General features: G+C 41.2%; 2 protein-coding genes across 5 annotated transcripts in view; both read right to left on the bottom strand.

The window, feature by feature from the left end:
• The window catches only part of LOC121571839 (focal adhesion kinase 1), a 162,545-nt gene extending 152,302 nt beyond the window's left edge, over positions 1-10,243 (bottom strand). The window contains exon 1 of the mRNA XM_041883569.2: positions 10,042-10,243. The gene's annotated coding sequence lies outside the window, so the exon portion shown is untranslated. The remainder of the gene's footprint in view (positions 1-10,041) is intronic.
• A 4,674-nt stretch (positions 10,244-14,917) lies between these two features.
• The window catches only part of dennd3a (DENN/MADD domain containing 3a), a 52,327-nt gene continuing 46,005 nt past the window's right edge, over positions 14,918-21,239 (bottom strand). For all 4 annotated transcript variants that reach the window (XM_045222030.1, XM_045222032.1, XM_045222031.1 and 1 more), the window contains 2 exons: positions 16,270-16,407; positions 14,918-15,923 (listed from right to left, as the gene is read on the bottom strand). In XM_045222030.1, coding sequence (XP_045077965.1) covers positions 15,723-15,923; positions 16,270-16,407 — 339 coding nt within the window. In that variant the 3' untranslated portion in view covers positions 14,918-15,722. The remainder of the gene's footprint in view (positions 15,924-16,269; positions 16,408-21,239) is intronic.

Genomic DNA, 21,239 nt, shown 5'->3' with positions numbered 1-21,239 from the left:
TTAACTGCACCTCAGATTGCAGCCAAAATAAATGCTTCACAGAGTTCATGTAACAGACAAATCTCAACATCAACTGTTCAGAGGGGACTATGTGAAATCAGGCCTTCATGGTCAAATTGCTGCAAAGAAACCACTACTAAAGGACACCAATAAGAAGAAGAGACCTGCTTGGGCCAAGAAACACGAGCAATGGACATTAGACTGGTGGAAATTTAAGATTTTTGATTCCAACCGCTGTGTCTTTGTGAGACGCAGAGTAGGTGAACGGATGATCTCTGCATGTGTGGTTCCCACCGTGAAGCATTGAGGAGGAGGTGTGATGGTGTGGGGGTGCTTTGCTGGCGACAAGGTTGGTGATGTATTTAGAATTCAAGGCACACTTAACCAGCATGGCTACCACAGCATTCTGCAGCGATACACCATCCCATCTGGTTTGCGCTTAGTGGGACTATCATTTGTTTTTCAACAGGACAATGACCCAACACACCTCCAGGCTGTGTAAGGGCCATTTGACCAATAAGGAGAGTGATGGAGTGCTGCATCAGATGACCTGGCCTCCATAATCACCCGACCTCAACCCAATTGAGATGGTTTGGGATGAGTTGGACCGCAGAGTGAAGGAAAAGCAGCCAACAAGTGCTCAGCATATGTGGGGACTCCTTCAAGACTGTTAGAAAAGCATTCAAGGTGAAGCTGGTTGAGAGAATGCCATGAGTGTGCAAAGCTGTCATCAAGGCAAATGATGGCTACTTTGAAGAATCTCAAATATAAAATATATTTTGATTTGTTTAACACTTTTTTGGTTACTACATTATGCCATATGTGTTATTTCATAGTTTTGATGTCTTCACTATTATTCTACAATGTAGAAAATAGTAAAAAATAAAGAAAAGCCCTTGAATGAGTAGGTGTGTCCAAACTCTTAACTGGTACTTTATGGGATGGCTTAACATGTAAAGAGAAATGGTAGTGGGGGTAGTGGGAATATCTCTCACCAGTTACCCAGGCTACACTGTGGTCCCTGAGGTGCTCTGCTTAGATCTTAATCTCCCGGATGGAAGAGAATGGCTGGCAGACAGACCTGGCTTTGTTTGTTTTCCTCTTCCTGTCCTTCATCCTGCCTGCTAAGGCCACAGCAGGCCGGGCCGGGTGAGTGTTCACTAGGCCAGGGCACACCGTAGCTAAATTATTTGCAATGGGAAACGAACATATAGTAGTGCTGAAAGTACTGTACTATATAGGGTTCCATTTAGGACACAGACAGAAAGAACACTGGGACCTTTAGCTTGAGGCGAAACATAGTCAGGGTAGTGTAGGGTAGGCTAGTGGAGGGTAGTGGAGGCTAGTGTACAGTAGGCTTGGTGTAGGGTAGTGTAGTAGTTTGGGTTGACTTCAGCTCCCCCATCTACTTCCTCTGCCATTTTAGCCCCTTACAAAGAACCCACTCATGGAAAAAGACCTGGAAGTTGTTAGATTTGTTTATGTTCATTGAGGTTGATTAAATGTGTACCAGGATTAAGTGTACTGTATTAATCTAAACCAATAAGCACAACACCATGCCCAGGGACATTCAGATCATGGACATCTGGAACAATTTTTTCCCCAGAAACATTAAGAGAATGATTTGAATGGAAAGAGGCGTAGCAATTTCCCCACAATGCTTAAAGCACACCACAGGACTACAAACATAAATCAAACATATTTCTAACTACTGTAAGTTGTCCTCACCACCAGTGAAAGGTGATGCTTTGACTTACGGACGTATCATATTAGTAGCATGACTGTTTATGTTAAATGCATTATGAATGGATTTAAACTAAAGGTCATCAACACCTAATCTCCCAGACTCTGCAGAAGACCAGGGCTACATCCCAATTGGCACCATATTCCCTACAAAGAGCCCTACTTTTGACCAGAGCCCTATATTTTCCTATCTCCACAGAGGAACTCTGGAGCTCTGTCAGAGTGACCATCGGGTTCTTGGTCACCTCCCTGACCTAGGCGCTTCTCCCCCGATTGCTCAGTTTGGCCGGGCGGCCAGCTCTAGGAAGAGTCTTGGTGGTTCCAAACTTCCATTTGAGAATGATTGAGGCCACTGTGTTCTTGGGGACCTTCAATGCTGCAGACATTTTTTGGTACCCTTCCCCAAATCTGTGCCGCAACACAATCCTGTCTCGGAGCTCTATGGACAATTCCTTCGACCTCATGGCTTGGTTTTTGCTCTGACATGCACCGTCAACTGTGGGACCTTATATAGACAGGTGTTTTCCTTTCCAAATCAGGTCCAATCAATTGAATTTACCACAGGTGGACTCCAATCAAGTTGTAGAAACATCTCAAGGATGATCAATGAAAACAGGATGCACCTGAGCTCAATTTCGAGTCTGAATACTTATGTAAATAAGGTATTATTATTTTTTATTTTTTTATCTAATCAATTTTAGAATAAGGCTGTAACATAACAAACTGTGGAAAAAGTCAAGGGGTCTGAATACTTTCCGAAGGGTATTAATTCACAGGTCTGTAGTAAACCCAGACTTCTGCTGCAATAGAGCCTTTGGCATTTATACAGTCCTCACCACACTCAAACACAAAAGCATATACACACACACACAACTACAGAACAGTGCCATCAGAAAGTATTCACACTCCTTGACTTTTTCTACATTTTGTTGTGTTACAGCCTGAATTTAAAATGGATTAAATTGACAATACCCCATAATGTCAAAGTGGAATTATGTTTTTTTATTTTTACAAATAAATAAAAATGTAAAAGCTGAAATGTCTTTAGTCAATAAGTATTCAACCCCTTTGTTATGGCAAGCCTAAATAAGTTCAGGAGTACAAATTTGCTTAACAAGTCACAATATGTTGCAATAATAGTGTTAAACATGATTTTTGAACAACTATCTCTGTACACCACAAAAATAATTATCTTTAAGGTCCCTCAGTCAAGCAGTGCATTCACAGATTCAAACACAAAGACAAGGGAGGTTTTCCAATGCCTCGCAAAGAAGGGCACCTATTGGTAGATGGGTATAAATAAAAAAAAGAAGACATTGAATATCCCTTTGAGCATGGTGAAGTTATTAATGACACTTTGGATGGTGTATCAATACACACAGTCGCTACAAAGATACAGGCGTCCTTCCTAACTCAGTTGCCGGAGAAGAAGGAAACCGCTCAGAGATTTCACGAGGCCAATGGTGACTTTAAAACAGTTACAGAGTTTAACGGCTGTGATAGGAGGAAACTCAGGATGGATCAACAATATTGTAGTTACTCCACAATACTAACCTAATTGACAGAGTGAAAAGAAGGAAGCCTGTACAGAATACAACTATTCCAAAACATGCAACCTATTTGCAACAAGGCACTCAACTAATATTGCAAAGAAATTAACTTTTTGTCCTGAATACAACGTGTTATGTTTGGGACAAATCCAATACAACACATTACTGAGTACCACTCTCTATATTTTCAAGTGTCACGTTGTATAATGATAGAAGACAGGCGCAGGAATACGTAATAGGGTTTTTTATTTCTCTACCCAACATAAGGTATGTCATGAAAAACGATGGGGACGAAGCACAAAACAAACACGTATATATATATATATATATATAACACAGGGATGTAACCCAAACAAAAGAGAGGTGTAAACCTGTAAATAAATACACGGGACGAGACCCGTAATAACAAGTGCACAATGGAGAACAAAGGCACATATATACACATACTAATCAAGGGGAATGGGAACCAGGTGTGCGTAATGAGACAAGACAGTCCGGGGTTGGTGGTAATGATCCAGGTCAGTGACACCTAGAAGGCCGGTGACGTAGACCTCCGGAGCTGGTGAACGGAATGAGCAGCAGTACCGGGGGGATCCGTGACATAGTGGGACCCGCATTATGTTATGGGTATGCTTGTAATTAAGGACTGGGGAGTTATTCAGGAAAATAAATATTAACAGAATGGAGCTAAGCACAGGCAAAATTCTAGAGGAAAAACTGGTTCAGTCTGCTTTCCAACAGACACTGGGAGACAAACTCACCTTTTAGCAGGACAATAACCTCAAACACAAGGCCAAATCTACACTGGAGTTGCTTACCAAGAAGCGTGTGAATGTTTCTGAGTGGCCAAGTTACAGTTTCGACTTAAATCTACTTAAAAGCTATGGAAAGACTTGAACATGTCTAGTAAGGATCAACTAGCCACTTGACAGACCTTGAAGAATTTTTAAAAGAACAATGTGCAAATATTGTACAATCCAGATGTGCAAAGCTCTTAGAAACATACCCAGTAAGAAACACAGCTGTAATCATTGCCAAAAGGTGATTTTATCATGTATTGATTTAGGGGTGTGAATACTTATTTATATATTTCATTTTCAATACATTCGCAAGAATGTATTTTTTTATTGGTAGCTATTACTGCACTGTTGGAGCTAGAAACACTAGCACTTTGCTGCACCTGTGATAACATCTGCAAATCTGTGTACGTGACCAGTAAACTTTGATTTGATTCGATAATACCTCAGGTTATACACACTGGTTTTTTCCCCACAATATATGGTTATTTTTTCCACAGTGTAAGACAACACAATTTTCCTAATTGAGACTGAATAGAGAAAGAGAATAAAGGCTTTCAGGCCTTTTCAGCCTCACGTAGTCAGACAGCCAATACGGTAATCAGTAGCCAGCATCCTCCGCACTATTCATTCAACATTATGCTGCTAAGGCTATCGCTGTACACTTTATAATATATTATAAACTGTGTAGGGGTCGAGCCCTGAATGCTGATTGGCTGACAGCCGTGGTATATCAGACCGTATACCACAGGTATGACAAAACATTTATTTTTACTGCCCTAATTACGTTGGTAACCAGTTTATAATAGCAATAAGGCACCTCTGGGGTTTGAGGTATATGGCTTCAGAACAGCCCGTAGCCGTGGTATATTGGCCATATACCACACCCCCTCAGGCCTTACTGCTTAAATATATAATATAGTTATAATAGAGGATGATCACACACGCAGGCATTTTACATACAGACTGAAAACAACAACTGTTTTCAATCAACTCATGCATTAATTCTCAGAGAGAGTTCAAAGAGCTATGAATGAACACATCTATGAAACACACAACACAAGCTATAATCAGAGGGAAACTGGAGTCAATTAAACTCGGAGTGAACTGCAACATGATGCTGGTTGTGAAACCATGCTGCCGACCGAGTGGAAGCAATAAACTTGATGTTAATCTGTTAGTCCCCTGTAGCTCAGTTGGTAGAGCATGGCGCTTGCAATGCCAGGGTTGTGGGTTCGTTTCCCACGGGGGGCCAGTATGAAAATATATGCACTCACTAACTGTAAGTTGCTCTGGATAAGAGCGTCTGCTAAATGACTAAAATGTTAAATTTACGACCAAAGAAATGGAGAGAATAATGAAACAACAAAGTGTTCAAAATGGACACACACACACACTCCATCTTCGTTTTGTAATTATGGTTTAGGGATCTGAGGCTAGAACTCCAACGTGTCCATTATAAATGCCAGCAGCAGAGCAGACCTACCATAATACCTTTGTTTGTGAAACATGTCATTTATCACTGCAGCTCATCAGGTCAAAAAGCAACAAAACAATTCACATAATACCCACAGCTGCAGCACAGCAACTCCTCTTTCTTCTCAATATCTCTCTCACACACACACACACACACACACACACACACACACACACACACACACACACACACATATGAAACTGCTGCTGCTGAGTAGAGGGGAAAAAGGCGTTTTCCCCCCAGAATCCTGAGGGACGTTGTGCGTGTGTGAGGCAGCCAGGCTAGGCTGCATCCTGGAAGGCCAATCTAAAGCAGAATGCAGCAGCACAACTGGAGAACATTGTTAATTTGTCCTTCCTGTCACAGCTGCTGCTTTAGACACAGCTCCTCTTCCTCTGCAGCTAAAACAACAGTAGGCAGAATAAGGAGGAGGATGTGGAATATTTTTTATTTTTATTTAACTAAGCAAGTCAGTTAAGAACAAATTCTTATTTGCAATGACGGCCTACCCCGGCCAAACCCGGATGACGCTGGGCCAATTGTGCGGCGCCCTATGGGACTCCCAATCACGACCGGATTGTGATACAGCCTGGTATCGAACCAGGGTCTGTAGTGACACCTCTAGCACTGAGATGCAGTGCCTTAGACCGCTGCGCCCCTCAGGAGCCTATGTCCGTGTGGGATCACAACTTGCCTGAGGTGGATATGATGAGCAAGGTTAGGCCTACTCAGTGGACAATGTCACACGTGTGCACATGCACGCAGACAGACACAAGCATGCATCCACGCACGTACTCACAGACACCCACTGAGTGGCCCCTGGGAGTCTTGCAATTAATTCATCAAGCAATGTATGAGTCAAATCAAAGCCTGTATTTTTCCTTTCATCCCCCTTATTACTGCCAGCCCATTAGATTTCAAACTGTACAAGTGTTTGTTTGTGTGTCATCATGAAGTCTGTATCCGTCTACACATCTGCTCTCCTGGCTCTGAAAGTGTACTTTCAAAAGTGGGGGATCTGGGCCTGTATTTCTCAAGTGTCTCAGAGTAGGAGTTTTGATCTAGAATCAGTATTGCCTTTTAAATCATAATAATTCAAACTATTATGGCCAAGGTAAACCTGATCCTAGATCAGCACTCCTATTCTGAGACACTTGATGAATTACAGGCCATGAGTGCAATACTGTCCCACCCATCACTCTTTACAGAAGTTTATTGTGAGTCTCAAGCAGACAAGTGAATGTATGGAACATCCCTGAAAAACATTGGGATAGTAAACACGAACACAATATTATGGCGGACCAAGGTCATATGGCATATCAAAAACCGATTTCACCTCTTTTTGTTTAAAAATTCCAGATCATATATATATATATATAGTTTGGACACCTAATCATTCAAGGGTTTTTCTTAATTTTTACTATTTTCTACATTGTAGAATAATAGTGAAGATATCAAAACTATGAAATAACATATGTAGTTACCAAAAAAGTGTTAAACAAATCAAAATATATTTTATATTTGAGATTCTTCAAAGTAGCCATCTTTTGCCTTGATGACAGCTTTGCACACTCTTGGCATTCTCTCAACCAGCTTCACCTGGAATGCTTTTCCAACAGTCTTGAAGGAGTTCCCACATATGCTTAGCACTTGTTGACTCACCCCAAACCATCTGAATTGGGTTGAGGTCAGGGGATTGTGGAGTCCAGGTCATCTGATGCAGCACTCCATCACTCTCCTTCTTGGTCAAACGGCCCTTACACAGCCTGGAGGTGTGTTGGGTAATTGTCCTGTTGAAAAACAAATGATAGTCCCACTAAGCCCAAACCAGATGGGATGGCGTATCGCTGTGGTAGCCATGCTGGTTAAGTGTGCCTTGAATTCTAAATAAATCCGACAGTGTTACCAGCAAAGCACCCCCACACCATCACACCTCCTCCTCCATGCTTCTCGGTGGCAACCACACATGCAGAGATCATCCGTTCACCTACTCTGCGTCTCACAGAGACACGGCGGTTAGAACCAAAAATCTCAAATTTGGACTCATCAGACCAAAGGACAGATTTTCACCTGTCTCTTCTTCTTATTGGTGTCCTTTAGTAGTGGTTTCTTTGCAGCAATTCAACCATGAAGGCCTGATTCACAGAGTCTCCTCTGAACAGTTGACGTTGACATGTGTCTGTTAGTTGAACTCTGTGAAACATTTATTTGAGCTGCAATTTCTGAGGCTGGTAACTAATGAACTTATCCTCTACAGCAGAGGTAACTCTGGGTCTTCCTTTCCTGTGGCGGTCCTCATGAGAGCCAGTTTCATCATAGCACTTGATGGTTTTTGCGACTGCACTTGAAGAAACTTTCAAAGTTCTTGACATTTCCAGTCACCTGGAATGTATTTCAATTAACAGGTGTGCCTTCTTAAAAGTTAATTTGTGGAATTCCTTTCCTTCTTAATGCGTTTGAGCCAATCAGTTGTTTTGTGACAACAGAAGATAGCCATATTATGGCAAGAACAGCTCAAATAAGCAAAGATAAATGACAGTCCATCATTACTTTAAGACATGAAGGTCAGTCAATATGGAACATTAAGAACTTTTAAAGTTTCTTCAAGTGCAGTCACAAAAACCATCAAGCGCTATGATGAAACTGGCTCTCATGAGGACCATCACAGGAATGGAAGACCCAGTTACCTCTGCTGCCGAGGATAAGTTCATTAGAGTTCCAAGGGTCAGAAATTGCAGTCCAAATAAATGATTCACAGAGTTCAAGTAACAGACACATCTGAACATCAACTGTTCCGAGGAGACTGTGTGAATCAGGCCATGGTTGAATTGCTGCAAAGAAACCACTACTAAAAGGACACCAATAATAAGAAGAGACTTGCTTGGGCCAAGAAACACGAGCTATGGACATTAGACTGGTGGAAATGTGTCCTTTGGTCTGGAGTCCAAATTATAATTTTTGATTCCAACCGCCATGTCTTTGAGTGTGGGTGAATGGATGATCTCTGCATGTGTATTTCCCACCGTAAAGCATGAAGGAGGTGGTGTTATGGTGTGGGGGTGCTTTACTGGTGACACTGTCTGTGATTTATTTAGAATTCAAGGCACACTTAACCAGCATGGCTACCACAGCATTCTGCAGCGATACGCCATCCCATCTGGTTTGGGCTTAGTGGGACTATCATTTGTTTTTCAACAGGACAATGACCCAACACAACTACAGGCTGTGTAAGGGCTATTTTACCAATAAGGAGAGTGATGGAGTGCTGCATCAGATGACCTGGCCTCCACAATCCCCCGACCTCAACCAAATTGAGATGGTTTGGGATGAGTTGGACCGCAGAGTGAAGGAAAAGCAGCCAACAAGTGTTCAGCATATGTGGGAACTCCTTCAAGACTGTTGGAAAAGCATTCCAGGTGAAGCTGGTTGAGAGAATGCCAAGAGTATGCAAAGCTGTCATCAAGGCAAAGGGTGGCTATTTGAAGAATCTCAAATATATTTTGCTTTGTTTAGCACTTTTTTGGTAACTACATGATTCCATGTGTTATTTCATAGTTTTGATTTCTTCACTATTATTCTACAATGTAAAAAATAGTAAAAATAAAGAAACCCTTGATGAGTAGGTGTGTCCAAACTTTTGACTGGTAGAGTGTGTGTGTGTATATATTTCATAATTCATAACATAAACGTCAGACTATCCTATCACATTCACGAGTCCCTTGGATTTCGGTTAAATAAACTAAAAGTTGCCTACCAAGGACAAAATATGACTGGTGGTTTACACTATCTTTACCCTCAGGAGTCACTCACTGCTCCTAAAAATACAGGCCTTCACTGCACTGTAATTTACAGGGCCTCGGGATACGTGAAGCTTACAGTAAGTAGTAAACAGTAACAACAAGAATACCACGGCAATATTCAAATATAATGGGAGCCGTAGGCTTCACATGGGTGTAACTGTAGCGAATCACAAATATTCAGGAAACACCCATAGGCTAGGCTACCTATAGTACCACATACATCTCTCAGAAAGGTAGTCTAGGTAGACTACACAAACGAACGAATAATTGAATAGGCTAATACAAAATAGACATAGGCTACAGGAATGTACGAATCCTCTAATCATTTCTGGAGATATCGACTCATTGTTAACCATTAAAATGTACAGCACTTTCCTGAAGATTTAATCAATGACAACTTGCATATATATTTTTTTATTTTTTAGCTTGAATTGGCTACGTGTGGCACATTATAGCGATGAAGTATCAATTGAGCGACAACACAATGATTGAGCATTACAATAGCCTACTAGCCATCTTCAACAGAATATTAACTGATATGGAAAATGACATAATTTTATGGGAAGAAAACGTAAATGTGTCAGCACTGCAAATCCTCCATTCACACAGGCTTCGACAGGACGCCGCCTACATTTTACAACAAAATATAATATAATAAACATGAATGTACCCACTTTAGCCTTTCCAGTTCGCGTGTTGGATCAATTCACTTTAGTTTACCGGTTCAATTCCTCGTTTATATGTTTTAAATCCGTAAAAAACTGAAGTTGCTTAGCGCTCTCCTTTCTCTGTCCACCACTCCAGGCTCGTCTAGTTCTGTATAGTCCCCATCCTGAGCCGAGCATTCCAATATGGCTGACACGCAGGAACAACCGGCCCACAGTTGAAGCAACTATACCCCTCACAGGAAAATTGTGAAGCAGGCAGGCGTTAGAAAAACTGTAGCAGGCGGTGCCACACACTCACAAAACATTAATGTCGCCACACCTCGAGTGTTTCTTTAAAACATTATACTACTTCAACTGTTTCAAGTTATTGTGATTAATTTTGCGATGCCCCAGCAATTATTGTAACACGTGACATCAAAGGCCACAATGTAACGTTGTAAAACTTCAGAGGCTGACCCAGAAGTCGATATGTATAATGTTTTTTGTTGTTGACAATGTTGCAAAATATCTACTGTGAGCTACTAATGTAATAATCATTTATGCAGTACTGTATGTTATAGGCTACTGTATCACTTTGAACATAGCTGTTATTGCATATATTATAATCGATCTTCTTTCATTTTCTTTTTCATATTCAAAGGTCAGTTTTATTTAGTATTTATGTAATTTATGTGGTTGTGTGTGTGTATATGCGTGTGTATTTGACTGAATTACCAATATTGTTATCGTACTTCTCTGCACACAATTTGTTCACACGACACAAGTATGATTTTTCATCTCTAGTAGCAGGGGTTGCCCCTAAAGTAGCCTAGCTAGCTGACCTATCTAGGGTCATATTTCCCCACTCCAACCCTACCATTAGAGGACAAAGTAAAGTTGATGACATGATGTGTGCATTGGGGCAGCTAACACTGTGTGCATGCAGTTGAGTCAAGTTACCTGGAGACAATGTGTGATTTATGTATCAACAAAAAGGGCCAGGATTTAGTAATTGCATCACCCTTCCCCCACATCAGAGGGGTGCAAGGCAAGCAGCACCTGTTCACTGGTAACCTGACTCTCCCTCTCATTCACCATTGAGGAAATCACAACCATGTTTTTTTTTGCTGGATTTCCACCACAAAGAGAAAATGTATGACTACTATCTTGTCATTACAGTGGTGATTCAATGCTTATCAAATCAAATCACATTTTATTTGTCACATACACATGTTTAGCAGATGTTATTGCGGGTGTAGCAAAATGCTTGTGCTTCTAGCTCCTACAGTGCAGTAATATCTAACAAGTAATATCTAACAATTTCACAACATATACCCTATACACACAGTAAGGAATGGAATTTAAGAATATATACATATATGGACAAGCAATGACAGAGTGGCATGGACTAAGATACAGTAGAATATTATAGAATAGAGTACACTATATACATATGAGATGCATGCTTTTCAATCGAACGCTGCTGGCACCCGCCCACCCGACTAGAATCACCACTCTCGACGGGTCTGACCTAGAGTATGTGGACAACTACAAATACCTAGGTGTCTGGTTAGACTGTAAACTCAACTTCCAGACTCACATAAAGAATCTCCAATCCAAAGTTAAATCTAGAATCGGCTTCCTATTTCGCAACAAAGCCTCCTTCACTCATGCTGCCAAACATGCCCTCGTAAAACTGACTATCCTACCGATCCTTGACTTCGGCGATGTCATTTACAAAATAGCCTCCAACACTCTACTCAGCAAATTGGATGTAGTCTATCACAGTGCCATCCGTTTTGTCTCCAAAGCCCCATACACTACCCACCACTGTGACCTGTACGCTCTTGTTGGCTGGTCCTCACTACATGTTCGTCGTCAAACCCACTGGCTCCAGGCCATCTATAAATCACTGCTAGGCAAATCCCCGCCTTATCTTAGCTCATTGGTCACCATAGCAGCACCCACCCGTAGTCTGCGCTCCAGCAGGTATATCTCACTGGTCATTCCCAAAGCCAACACCTCCTTTGGCCGCCATTCCTTCCAGTTCTCTGCTGCCAATGACTGGAACGAATTGCAAAATCTCTGAAGCTGGAGACTCTTATCTCCCTCAATAACTTTAAGCATCAGTTGTCAGAGCACCTTACCGATCACTGCACCTGTACACAGCCCATCTGAAATTAGCCCACCCAACTACCTCATCCCTATATTGTTATTTATTTTGCTCATTTGCACCCCAGTATCTCTATTTGCACATAATCTCTTGCACATCTAGCATTCCAGTGTTAATACTATTGTAATTATTCTGCACTATAGCCTATTTATTGCCTTACCTCCATAACTTGCTACATTTGCACACACTGTATATATATTTTCTGTTGTATTTCTGACTTTATGTTTTTTACCCCATATGTAACTCTGTGTTGTTGTTTTATTGCACTACTATGCTTTATCTTGGCCAGGTCGCAGTTGTAAATGAGAACCTGTTCTCAACTGGCTTACCTGGTTAAATAAAGGTAAAATAAAAAATAAAAAATACAACAACAAAAAAATACAAAAAATAAATAAATATGTAAACATGATTAAAGTGACTAGTGTTCCAGTGGCCAGTGATTTCAATAGGCAGCAGTCCTATATGGGTGTTGTGATAGATGTGCACTAACTGTGGTATCCATCCTATATATAAGGGAAACATAATGCCAACTCCATATGATTAAGTGTGTGATACAGTATTTCTGAGTGTGATTACTCTTGATAAAAAGAGACTCAATGGAAATTCAATACAACTACCAGTACCCACCATGGCTTGAACTATGTACAGACGACATTTACCATAGCCAAGTATTTTGCCCATCAAATGGAAGGAATGGATACCGGTATACAGTAGATATGGTAGCAGAGTTCCATACATTTATCAAACACATAATAAATACCCCTCTCAGTTCAACTGCCACATACTGTGCATACATCCCTCTCTGCCAATAGCAAGTGGTTGTTCACTCAGCAGCACTCTGTTCTGACTCATAAAAAGAGGCAGATTCCTATTTGTCATGCACAATCACCCACACACTCACAGAGCCTGGAAAACTTCCTAACGGAGTAACCCTTGGCATAGGGGATTATCTAATCCTCATAATTCACAAAAAACTGGTTTACAGGAAACAAATGACAGAGACCCAGATCAGGACAATCGTGCTCCCAAGGCCATCTTCCATAATGGTTTGCTAAATTGGTAATGCAGTTTCCCTGGGTACGATATAATCAAAGTAATTTTCATCTTCAATATTTCATGGCCTTTTACTGTAAATACAAATAAAGCATGTGAAAAACACCCCCACTATCAGCCATTATGAAGCAACACTATATGAGCATCAACCAGACCTTACACTGCACAGTAGCTAGGTCCCAAATGGCATCCTATTCCCTATATCGTGCATTACTTTTAAAGTAGTGCACTGTGTTGGGAACAGTGGAGGCTGCTGAGGGAGGATGGCTCATAATAATGGCTGGAACGGAGCGAATGGAATGGCATCAAACATATGGAAACCATGTGTTTGATGTTGTTGATACCTTACCACTAATTCCGCTCCAGCCATTACCAGCCCACACACATATGACTTATTCTGGGAATTGATATCTACCTGTGTGGGGAGGAGTCTTCCTGTTATATACTGTACATGGGTTGTGTATAAATTATGTCATGATGTGTGTTGGACTAATCTTATTGCTGTCACTGAATCTGTGGGTAGCTACCTGCATTGGGCCAATAACCAAAAGGTTTCTGGTTCAAATCCCTGAGCTGACTAGGTAAAAAAAAAGATCTGTTGAATTGTGCCCTTGAGCAAGGCACAACCCTAATTGTGACTGTAAATCGCTCTGGATGAGCGTCTGCTAAATGACTATAATGTATAGATACTTGATTCAACAGGGCCCCTGCGTAATGTAATCCTAGTATTATAGATTCAACCTCAAAAGGTCTTAGACGTCCCTGGATTCAATTACTACAACTAATAGTAAAGTTGTAGTTATGATCAAAAGCGATGGCATTTGAAACCCATTGTGTCCATCCCAATCTGGGGAAACCACTGTTTAAAAAAAATCCCCAATCTCTAATCTACCGCTGGATTTAGAATGTGGTCTGTGATTGTTTCTGTGCTGCATTGTATGAGCACAGAGAGGAGAAGGATTTGTAGAGTTGGCAACAGTTGACAAAAAATTGTAATGCTCTGGCATTTGGATGATGACTTTAATGATTTTGACATCTGCTGGTGTGATTAATGAGAGGATTCTCAGATGACGTAGATACGGGCTTGCCTGTAGCCAGCATAACGGGATTTCATACAAATCTGAATAAAGACTGTACTGCATGAAGGCAGCCAAATTATTACATCTGATTGAATATTGAATATGGGCCAAGTGGGTTAAAATGTTATAATCCTCAAGATAAAAAAAATGGTAGTATAGTTGAATATTGTACTGTATTTTTGTTGTGCTGTGGAATGAATCAAAATACTATATGAAAAGGTACTGTAGGTTTTCAGCCGTTTTCAGAAGATTGGCAGGGACTCAGCTGTCCTGGTGTTAGGGGGAAGCTTGTTCCACCGAATCGCTATATACAGAAATTAAAGTATTTAGTTTCAGTCAATACAATGTCAATCTCATGACATGTAGCCTTCACAAACTGAGTTCACAGAGGACAGTTCTGGGATGTGAAGTAAAATGTAATAGAGGATGCTATACGGTCCCCTGGTGGCAAAAGGCATATTACAAAATGATGTACTATGAAGAATATACAAGAAACACTAATATTTATGGAAAATATTTCACTTATTCATTTAAATGTTAGAAGTAGTTTGTGTCATGTTACATGAAGACTGAGACAAATAAATTGAGAGGACAAGTCTTCATTCATAAACATTTTAATAATTTTAATAAACATTTTAATAATACCAGTAAAATATACTAAAATGCATAGTTTGGGTTGAGTGTATTAAACATACAAAACATACAAAAAGGTATATTTACAAGAAAAAGCACATACAAATAAGTATTTCATATTTAATGTATGTGAGTAACTTGTGAAGCATCCCAATATAAAAAGCTAACATCTAAGGTTCCTCCTTCGATGTAAATAATACAATGAACAGTACACTGCTTAAAGGCAAATTCCACCCAAAAACTATCTTTTGGTATTTGTTTAATTAGTCCATTGTTGATATAGTCCCAAAATGCATTATACCGGCAGTATTTCAGTATTTTTAAAGTTATACATCTTGAAAAATGTATTTCTGACATGCAAAACATTTTGGGATTATATCAACAATGGACTAATGAAACAAATACCAAAATAGTTTTTGGGTGGAGTTTTCCTTTAACATAAACAATAAGGTACATGTGTTTAAAACTATAGGTTAGAAAGATTATTCCAGTTGTTTTAAGTGTACAGAGCAGCAATAAAATATCCTATGCAATCAGGTGGACTTTGGGTTGGTCATCCATCCACAGGCAGTCACAAATCACAACAAGAGTCTATTTCCCAACTGTTCATAATCACCTGGGTTATTAGGGCACACCGTAGCAAAACATTTTTCAATGGTAAACCAAAATGAGTCCCTGTTTCAGTCCGTTTTCTACCGTTTGGTGCCTAATGAACACGATCCTGTTCTGACCCCCAGCTACCAGGAGGCAGTATTGAATTTCCACTCCAGTTACTCCACTTTCCAGATGGCTATCTTCCCGTCCTCGTGGGCAGCCCCACTCAGCACATAGCGGTCCTCTGCGGAGCACAGTGCCTGGACACAGTCTGTGTGAGCTACCAGCTCCTTCTCCACTGTGTGTCGCTGAGTGTCCACTACGTAGATCTTCCCCCTGGACTTCCCCGAGCTCCACCCTTGGCCTCCAACCCAGATCTGACAGGACCGGTTCAAATATTTTGTTTCATCACCCTAAATGAGACATCTCATCTCTGGTTTTAAGACATGCTAAATTGACAATTGACCTCATGTCAGAATGCATTGTGATTTGAATGATCTATTCTGTATTTTAAAAAGTGGGAAGGGGAACCAACGCTGAATCGGGCCTGTTAATACTTTAACTAGGTTAAACTTTCACATAATAGAATACCTAAATACAGAAGTAAGTAATGTAACTAATCCAGTAGAGTACTCAAGCAATGCCATCTTATAGAAACTACAGTAGAGTAGAATTGAAGCGCACTCATTTTCCACCTACAGTGCAGTCTACAGACAGTCTCACCTGGTTTTTGACCTTGATAAGGCAGGTGACGCCTGCACAGTCAGGCAGCTGGATCCTCTGGAAGGGCTTGGTGGGCTCCCTGAGGTGCCACACACACAGCTCCCCTACGTCTATACAGGCCGTCCACAGCTGCTCCCTCTGAAACATGTATAGCACACAACACCACTCCCTCATCACCCCCATACCATGTCAAAGTAGCACAGACCTCACTGATCCCAGTAGGCTATATGGAAACTATGACATACTATGTGGTCCGAAATTATTGACACCCTTGATAAAGATGAGCAATAATGAGTGTATCAAATAATTCAAACACTGAGCTATATTGTATGCAAAAAAAATTTGGGAAATTATATTATACAATTGCTCAGAGAAAGAGATTCTGTTTAACAAGTAATACTTTTTTTCCTCAAAAAGGTAGGCGTAAAAATGGACACCCCTAAAGATTCTAATAAATAAAGTAGTCAAAAGTGTAGTATTTGGTCCCATATTCCTAGCACGCAATCACTTGATCAAGCTTGTGACTCTACAAACTTGTTGGATGCATTTGCAGTTCGTTTTGGTTTCGTTTGATTATTGTGTGCCCAATAGAAATGAAAAGGTAAATAATGCATAGTGTCATTTTTGAGTCACTTTTATTGTAAATAAGAATAGTAGATGTTTCTAAACACTTCTACATTAATGTGGACGCTACCATGATTACGGATAATCCTGAATGAATCGTGAATAATGATGAGTGAGAAAGAGGGTCAAAGATCATACCCCCAACACATGCTAACCTCCTCTGTTATTGGAAATGGTGAGAGGTTAGCATGTCTTTGGGGTATGATCTTTGATCCTCATCATTATTCACGATGGTGTCAATAAATTCGGGCCCTACTGTACAGTATGCAGAGATGGACTTAGGGATTCTGGGCACTGGCCAGCTGGGCTAGTAGACCACGATTTCTACTAGTCCGGGTAACATTTGGGTCCAAAATCAATGCAATTTGAGATTTGATTTTTTTTTTTGACTAGCCTGGAGGGTTTTGAAAAGTACTAGCCTCAGCTCAATTAATTTCCATCCCTGTATATTTTGTATCACATATACTGTACATACAGTGCCTTGCAAAAGTATTCAGGCCCCTTGGATTTCTTCACATTTATTGTGTCTATAGTATTCTCTCTGGTATGCAATCTTGTTTCCGCTCAGGTTATGGATGTCTCACTGCAACCTTAAAGGTCCTAAATGACATCACCATTGCCCTTGATTCTAAGCAATGTTGTACTGCTATTTTTATTGACTTGGCCAAAGCTTTTGATCCTGTAGACCATTCCATCCTTGTCGGCGGCAAGGGAGTATTGGTGTCTCTGAGGGGTCTTTGGCCTGGTTTGCTAAGTACCTCTCTCAAAGAGTGCAGTGTATAAAGTCAGAACATCTGCTATCTCAGCCACTGCCTGTCACCAAGGGAGTACCCCAAGGTTCGATCCTAGGCCCCACGCTCTTCTCAATTTACATCAATAATATAGTTCAGGCAGCAGGAAGCTCGCTCATCCATTTATATGCAAATGATAGTCATACTCAGCTGGCCCGTCCCCGGACTTTGTGTTAAACGCTCTACAACAAAGCTTTCTTAGTGTCCAACAAGCTTTCCCTGCCCTTAACCTTGTTCTGTACACCTCCAAAACAAAGGTTGTGGTTTGGTAAGAAGAATGCCCCTCTCCCCACCGGTGTGATTACTACCTCTGAGGGTTTAGAGCTTGAGGTAGTCACCTCATACAAGTACTTGGGAGTATGGCTAGATGGTACACTGTCCTTCTCTCAGCACATATCAAAGCTGCATGCTAAGGTTAAATCTAGACTTGATTTCCTCTAACATAATCGCTCCCGTTTCACCCCAGCTGCCAAACTAACCCCGATTCAGATTACCATCCTACCCATGATAGATTACAGAGACGTAGTTTATAGATTGGCAGGTAAGGGTGCTCTCGAGTGGCTAGATGTTCTTTCCCATTCGGCCATCAGATTTGCCACCAATGCTCCTTATAGGACACATCACTGCACTCTATACTCCTCTGTAAACTGGTCATCTCTGTATACCCGTCGCCAAGACCCACTGGTTAATGCTTATTCACAAAACCCTCTTAGGCCTCACTTCCCCCTATCTGAGATACCTACTGCAGCCCTCATCCTCTACATACAACACCCGTTCTGCCAGTCACATTCTGTTAAAGGTCCCCAAAGCACACACATCCCTGGGTCGCTCCTCTTTCCAGTTCGCTGCAGCTAGCGACTGGAACAAGCTGCAAAAAACACTCAAACAGGACCGTTATCTCCATCTCTTCATTCAAAGACTCAATCATGGACACTCTTACTGACAGTTGTGGCTGCTTCGCGTGATGTGTTGTTGTCTTTACCTTCTTGCCCTTTGTGCTGTTGTCTGTGCCCAATAATGTTTGTGCCATATCTTGTGCTGCTACCATGTTGTGCTGCTGCCATGTTGTTTTCATGTTGGGTTGCTACCTTGCTGTGTTGTTGTCTTAGGTCTCTCTTTATGTAGTGTTGTCTCTGTTGTTGTGATGTGTGTTTGGTCCTATATTTATATACATGTACAGTGGGAGTATTTAGTCAGCCACCAATTGTGCAAGTTCTCCCACTTAAAAAGATGAGAGAGGCCTGTAATTTTCATCATAGGTACACGTCAACTATGACTGACAAATTGAGAAGAAAAAAATCCAGAAGATCTCATTGTAGGATTTTTAATGAATTTATTTGCAAATTATGGTGGAAAATAAGTATTTGGTCACCTACAAACAAGCAAGATTTCTGGCTCTCACAGACCTGTAACTTCTTCTTTAAGAGGCTCCTCTGTCCTCCACTCGTTACCTGTATTAATGGCACCTGTTTGAACTTGTTATCAGTATAAAAGACACCTGTCCACAACCTCAAACAGTCACACTCCAAACTCCACTATGGCCAAGACCAAAGAGCTGTCAAAGGACACCATAAACAAAATTGTAGACCTGCACCAGGCTGGGAAGACTGAATCTGCAATAGGTAAGCAGCTTGGTTTGAAGAAATCAACAGTGGGAGCAATTATTAGGAAATGGAATACATACAAGACCACTGATAATCTCCCTCGATCTGGGGCTCCACGCAAGATCTCACCCCGTGGGGGTCAAAATGATCACAAGAACGGTGAGCAAAAATCCCAGAACCACACGGGGGACCTAGTGAATGACCTGCAGAGAGCTGGGACCAAAGTAACAAAGCCTACCATCAGTAACACACTACGCCGCTAGGGACTCAAATCCTGCAGTGCTAGACGTGTCCCCCTGCTTAAGCCAGTACATGTCCAGGCCCATCTGAAGTTTGCTAGAGTGCATTTGGATGATCCAGAAGAGGATTGGGAGAATGTCATATGGTCAGATGAAACCAAAATAGAACTTTTTGGTAAAAACTCAACTCGTCGTGTTTGGAGGACAAAGAATGCTGAGTTGCATCCAAAGAACACCATACCTACTGTGAAGCATGGGGGTGGAAACATCATGCTTTGGGGCTGTTTTTCTGCAAAGGGACCAAGACGACTGATCCGTGTAAAGGAAAGAATGAATGGGGCCATGTATCGTGAGATTGAGTGAAAACCTCCTTCCATCAGCAAAGGCATTGAAGATGAAATATGGCTGGGTCTTTCAGCATGACAATGATCCCAAACACACCGCCCGGGCAACGAAGGAGTGGCTTCGTAAGAGGCATTTCAAGGTCCTGGAGTGGCCTAGCCAGTCTCCAGATCTCAACCCCATAGAAAATCTTTGGAGGGAGTTGAAAGTCTGTGTTGCCCAGCGACAGCCCCAAAACATCACTGCTCTAGAGGAGATCTGCATGGAGGAATGGGCCAAAATACCAGCAACAGTGTGTGAAAACCTTGAAGACTTAAAGAAAATGTTTGACCTGTGTCATTGCCAACAAAGGGTATATAACAAAGTATTGAGAAACTTTTGTTATTGACCAAATACTTATTTTCCACCATAATTTGCAAATAATTCATAAAAAATCCTATAATGTGATTTTCTGGAGAAAAAAAATCTCATTTTGTCTGTCATAGTTGACGTGTACCTATGATGAAAATTACAGGCCTCTCTCATCTTTTTAAGTGGGAGAACTTGCACAATTGGTGGCTGACTAAATACTTTTTTCCCCCACTGTATTTCTTTAAATCCCAGCCCCCGTCCCCGCAGGAGGCCTTTTGCCTTTTGGTAGGCTGTCTTTGTAAAAAAGAATTTGTTCTTAACTGACTTGCCTAGTAAAAAAAAAAAAAAAAAAAATGTGTTCCAAAGTGGGATAAAAATGTATTTATACTGAACAAGAATATAAACACAACATGTTTTATGAGCTGAAATAAAAGATCACAGAATTTTACCATATGGACAAAGAGCTTATTTCTCTCAAATTCTGTGCACAAATTTGGTTACATCCTTGTTAGGTTTGGCATGAATAGGTTTGGCATGTCAAGAAGCTGATTAAACAGCATGATCATTACACAGGTGCACGTTGTGCTGGGGACAATAAAAGCCCACTCTAAAATGTGCCGTTTTGTCACACAACACAATGCCACAGATGTCTCAAGTTTTGAGGGAGCGTGAAATAGGAATGCTGACTGCAGGAATGTCCACCAGAGCTGTTGCCAGATAATTAAATGTTCATTTCTCTACCATAAGCTGCCTCCAATGTCGTTTTAGAGAATTTGGAAGTACGTCCAACTGGCCTCACAACCGCAGACAACGTGTAACCACACCAGCCCAGGACCTCCACATCCGGCTTCTTCACCTGCAGATCGTCTGAGACCAGCCACCCGGACAGCTGATGAAACTGTGGGTTTGCACAACCGAAGAATTTCTGCACAAACTGTCAGAAACCATCTCCGGGAAGCTCATCTGTGTGCTCATCGTCCTTACCAGGGTCTTGACCTGACTACAGTTCGGTCTTGTAA

Source organism: Coregonus clupeaformis, chromosome 8 (genome assembly GCF_020615455.1).
Source record: "Coregonus clupeaformis isolate EN_2021a chromosome 8, ASM2061545v1, whole genome shotgun sequence".
NCBI lineage: Eukaryota > Metazoa > Chordata > Actinopteri > Salmoniformes > Salmonidae > Coregonus > Coregonus clupeaformis.
The sequence above is the reverse complement of the archived record's forward strand: the minus strand, read 5'-3'. Positions and strand labels throughout refer to the sequence as shown.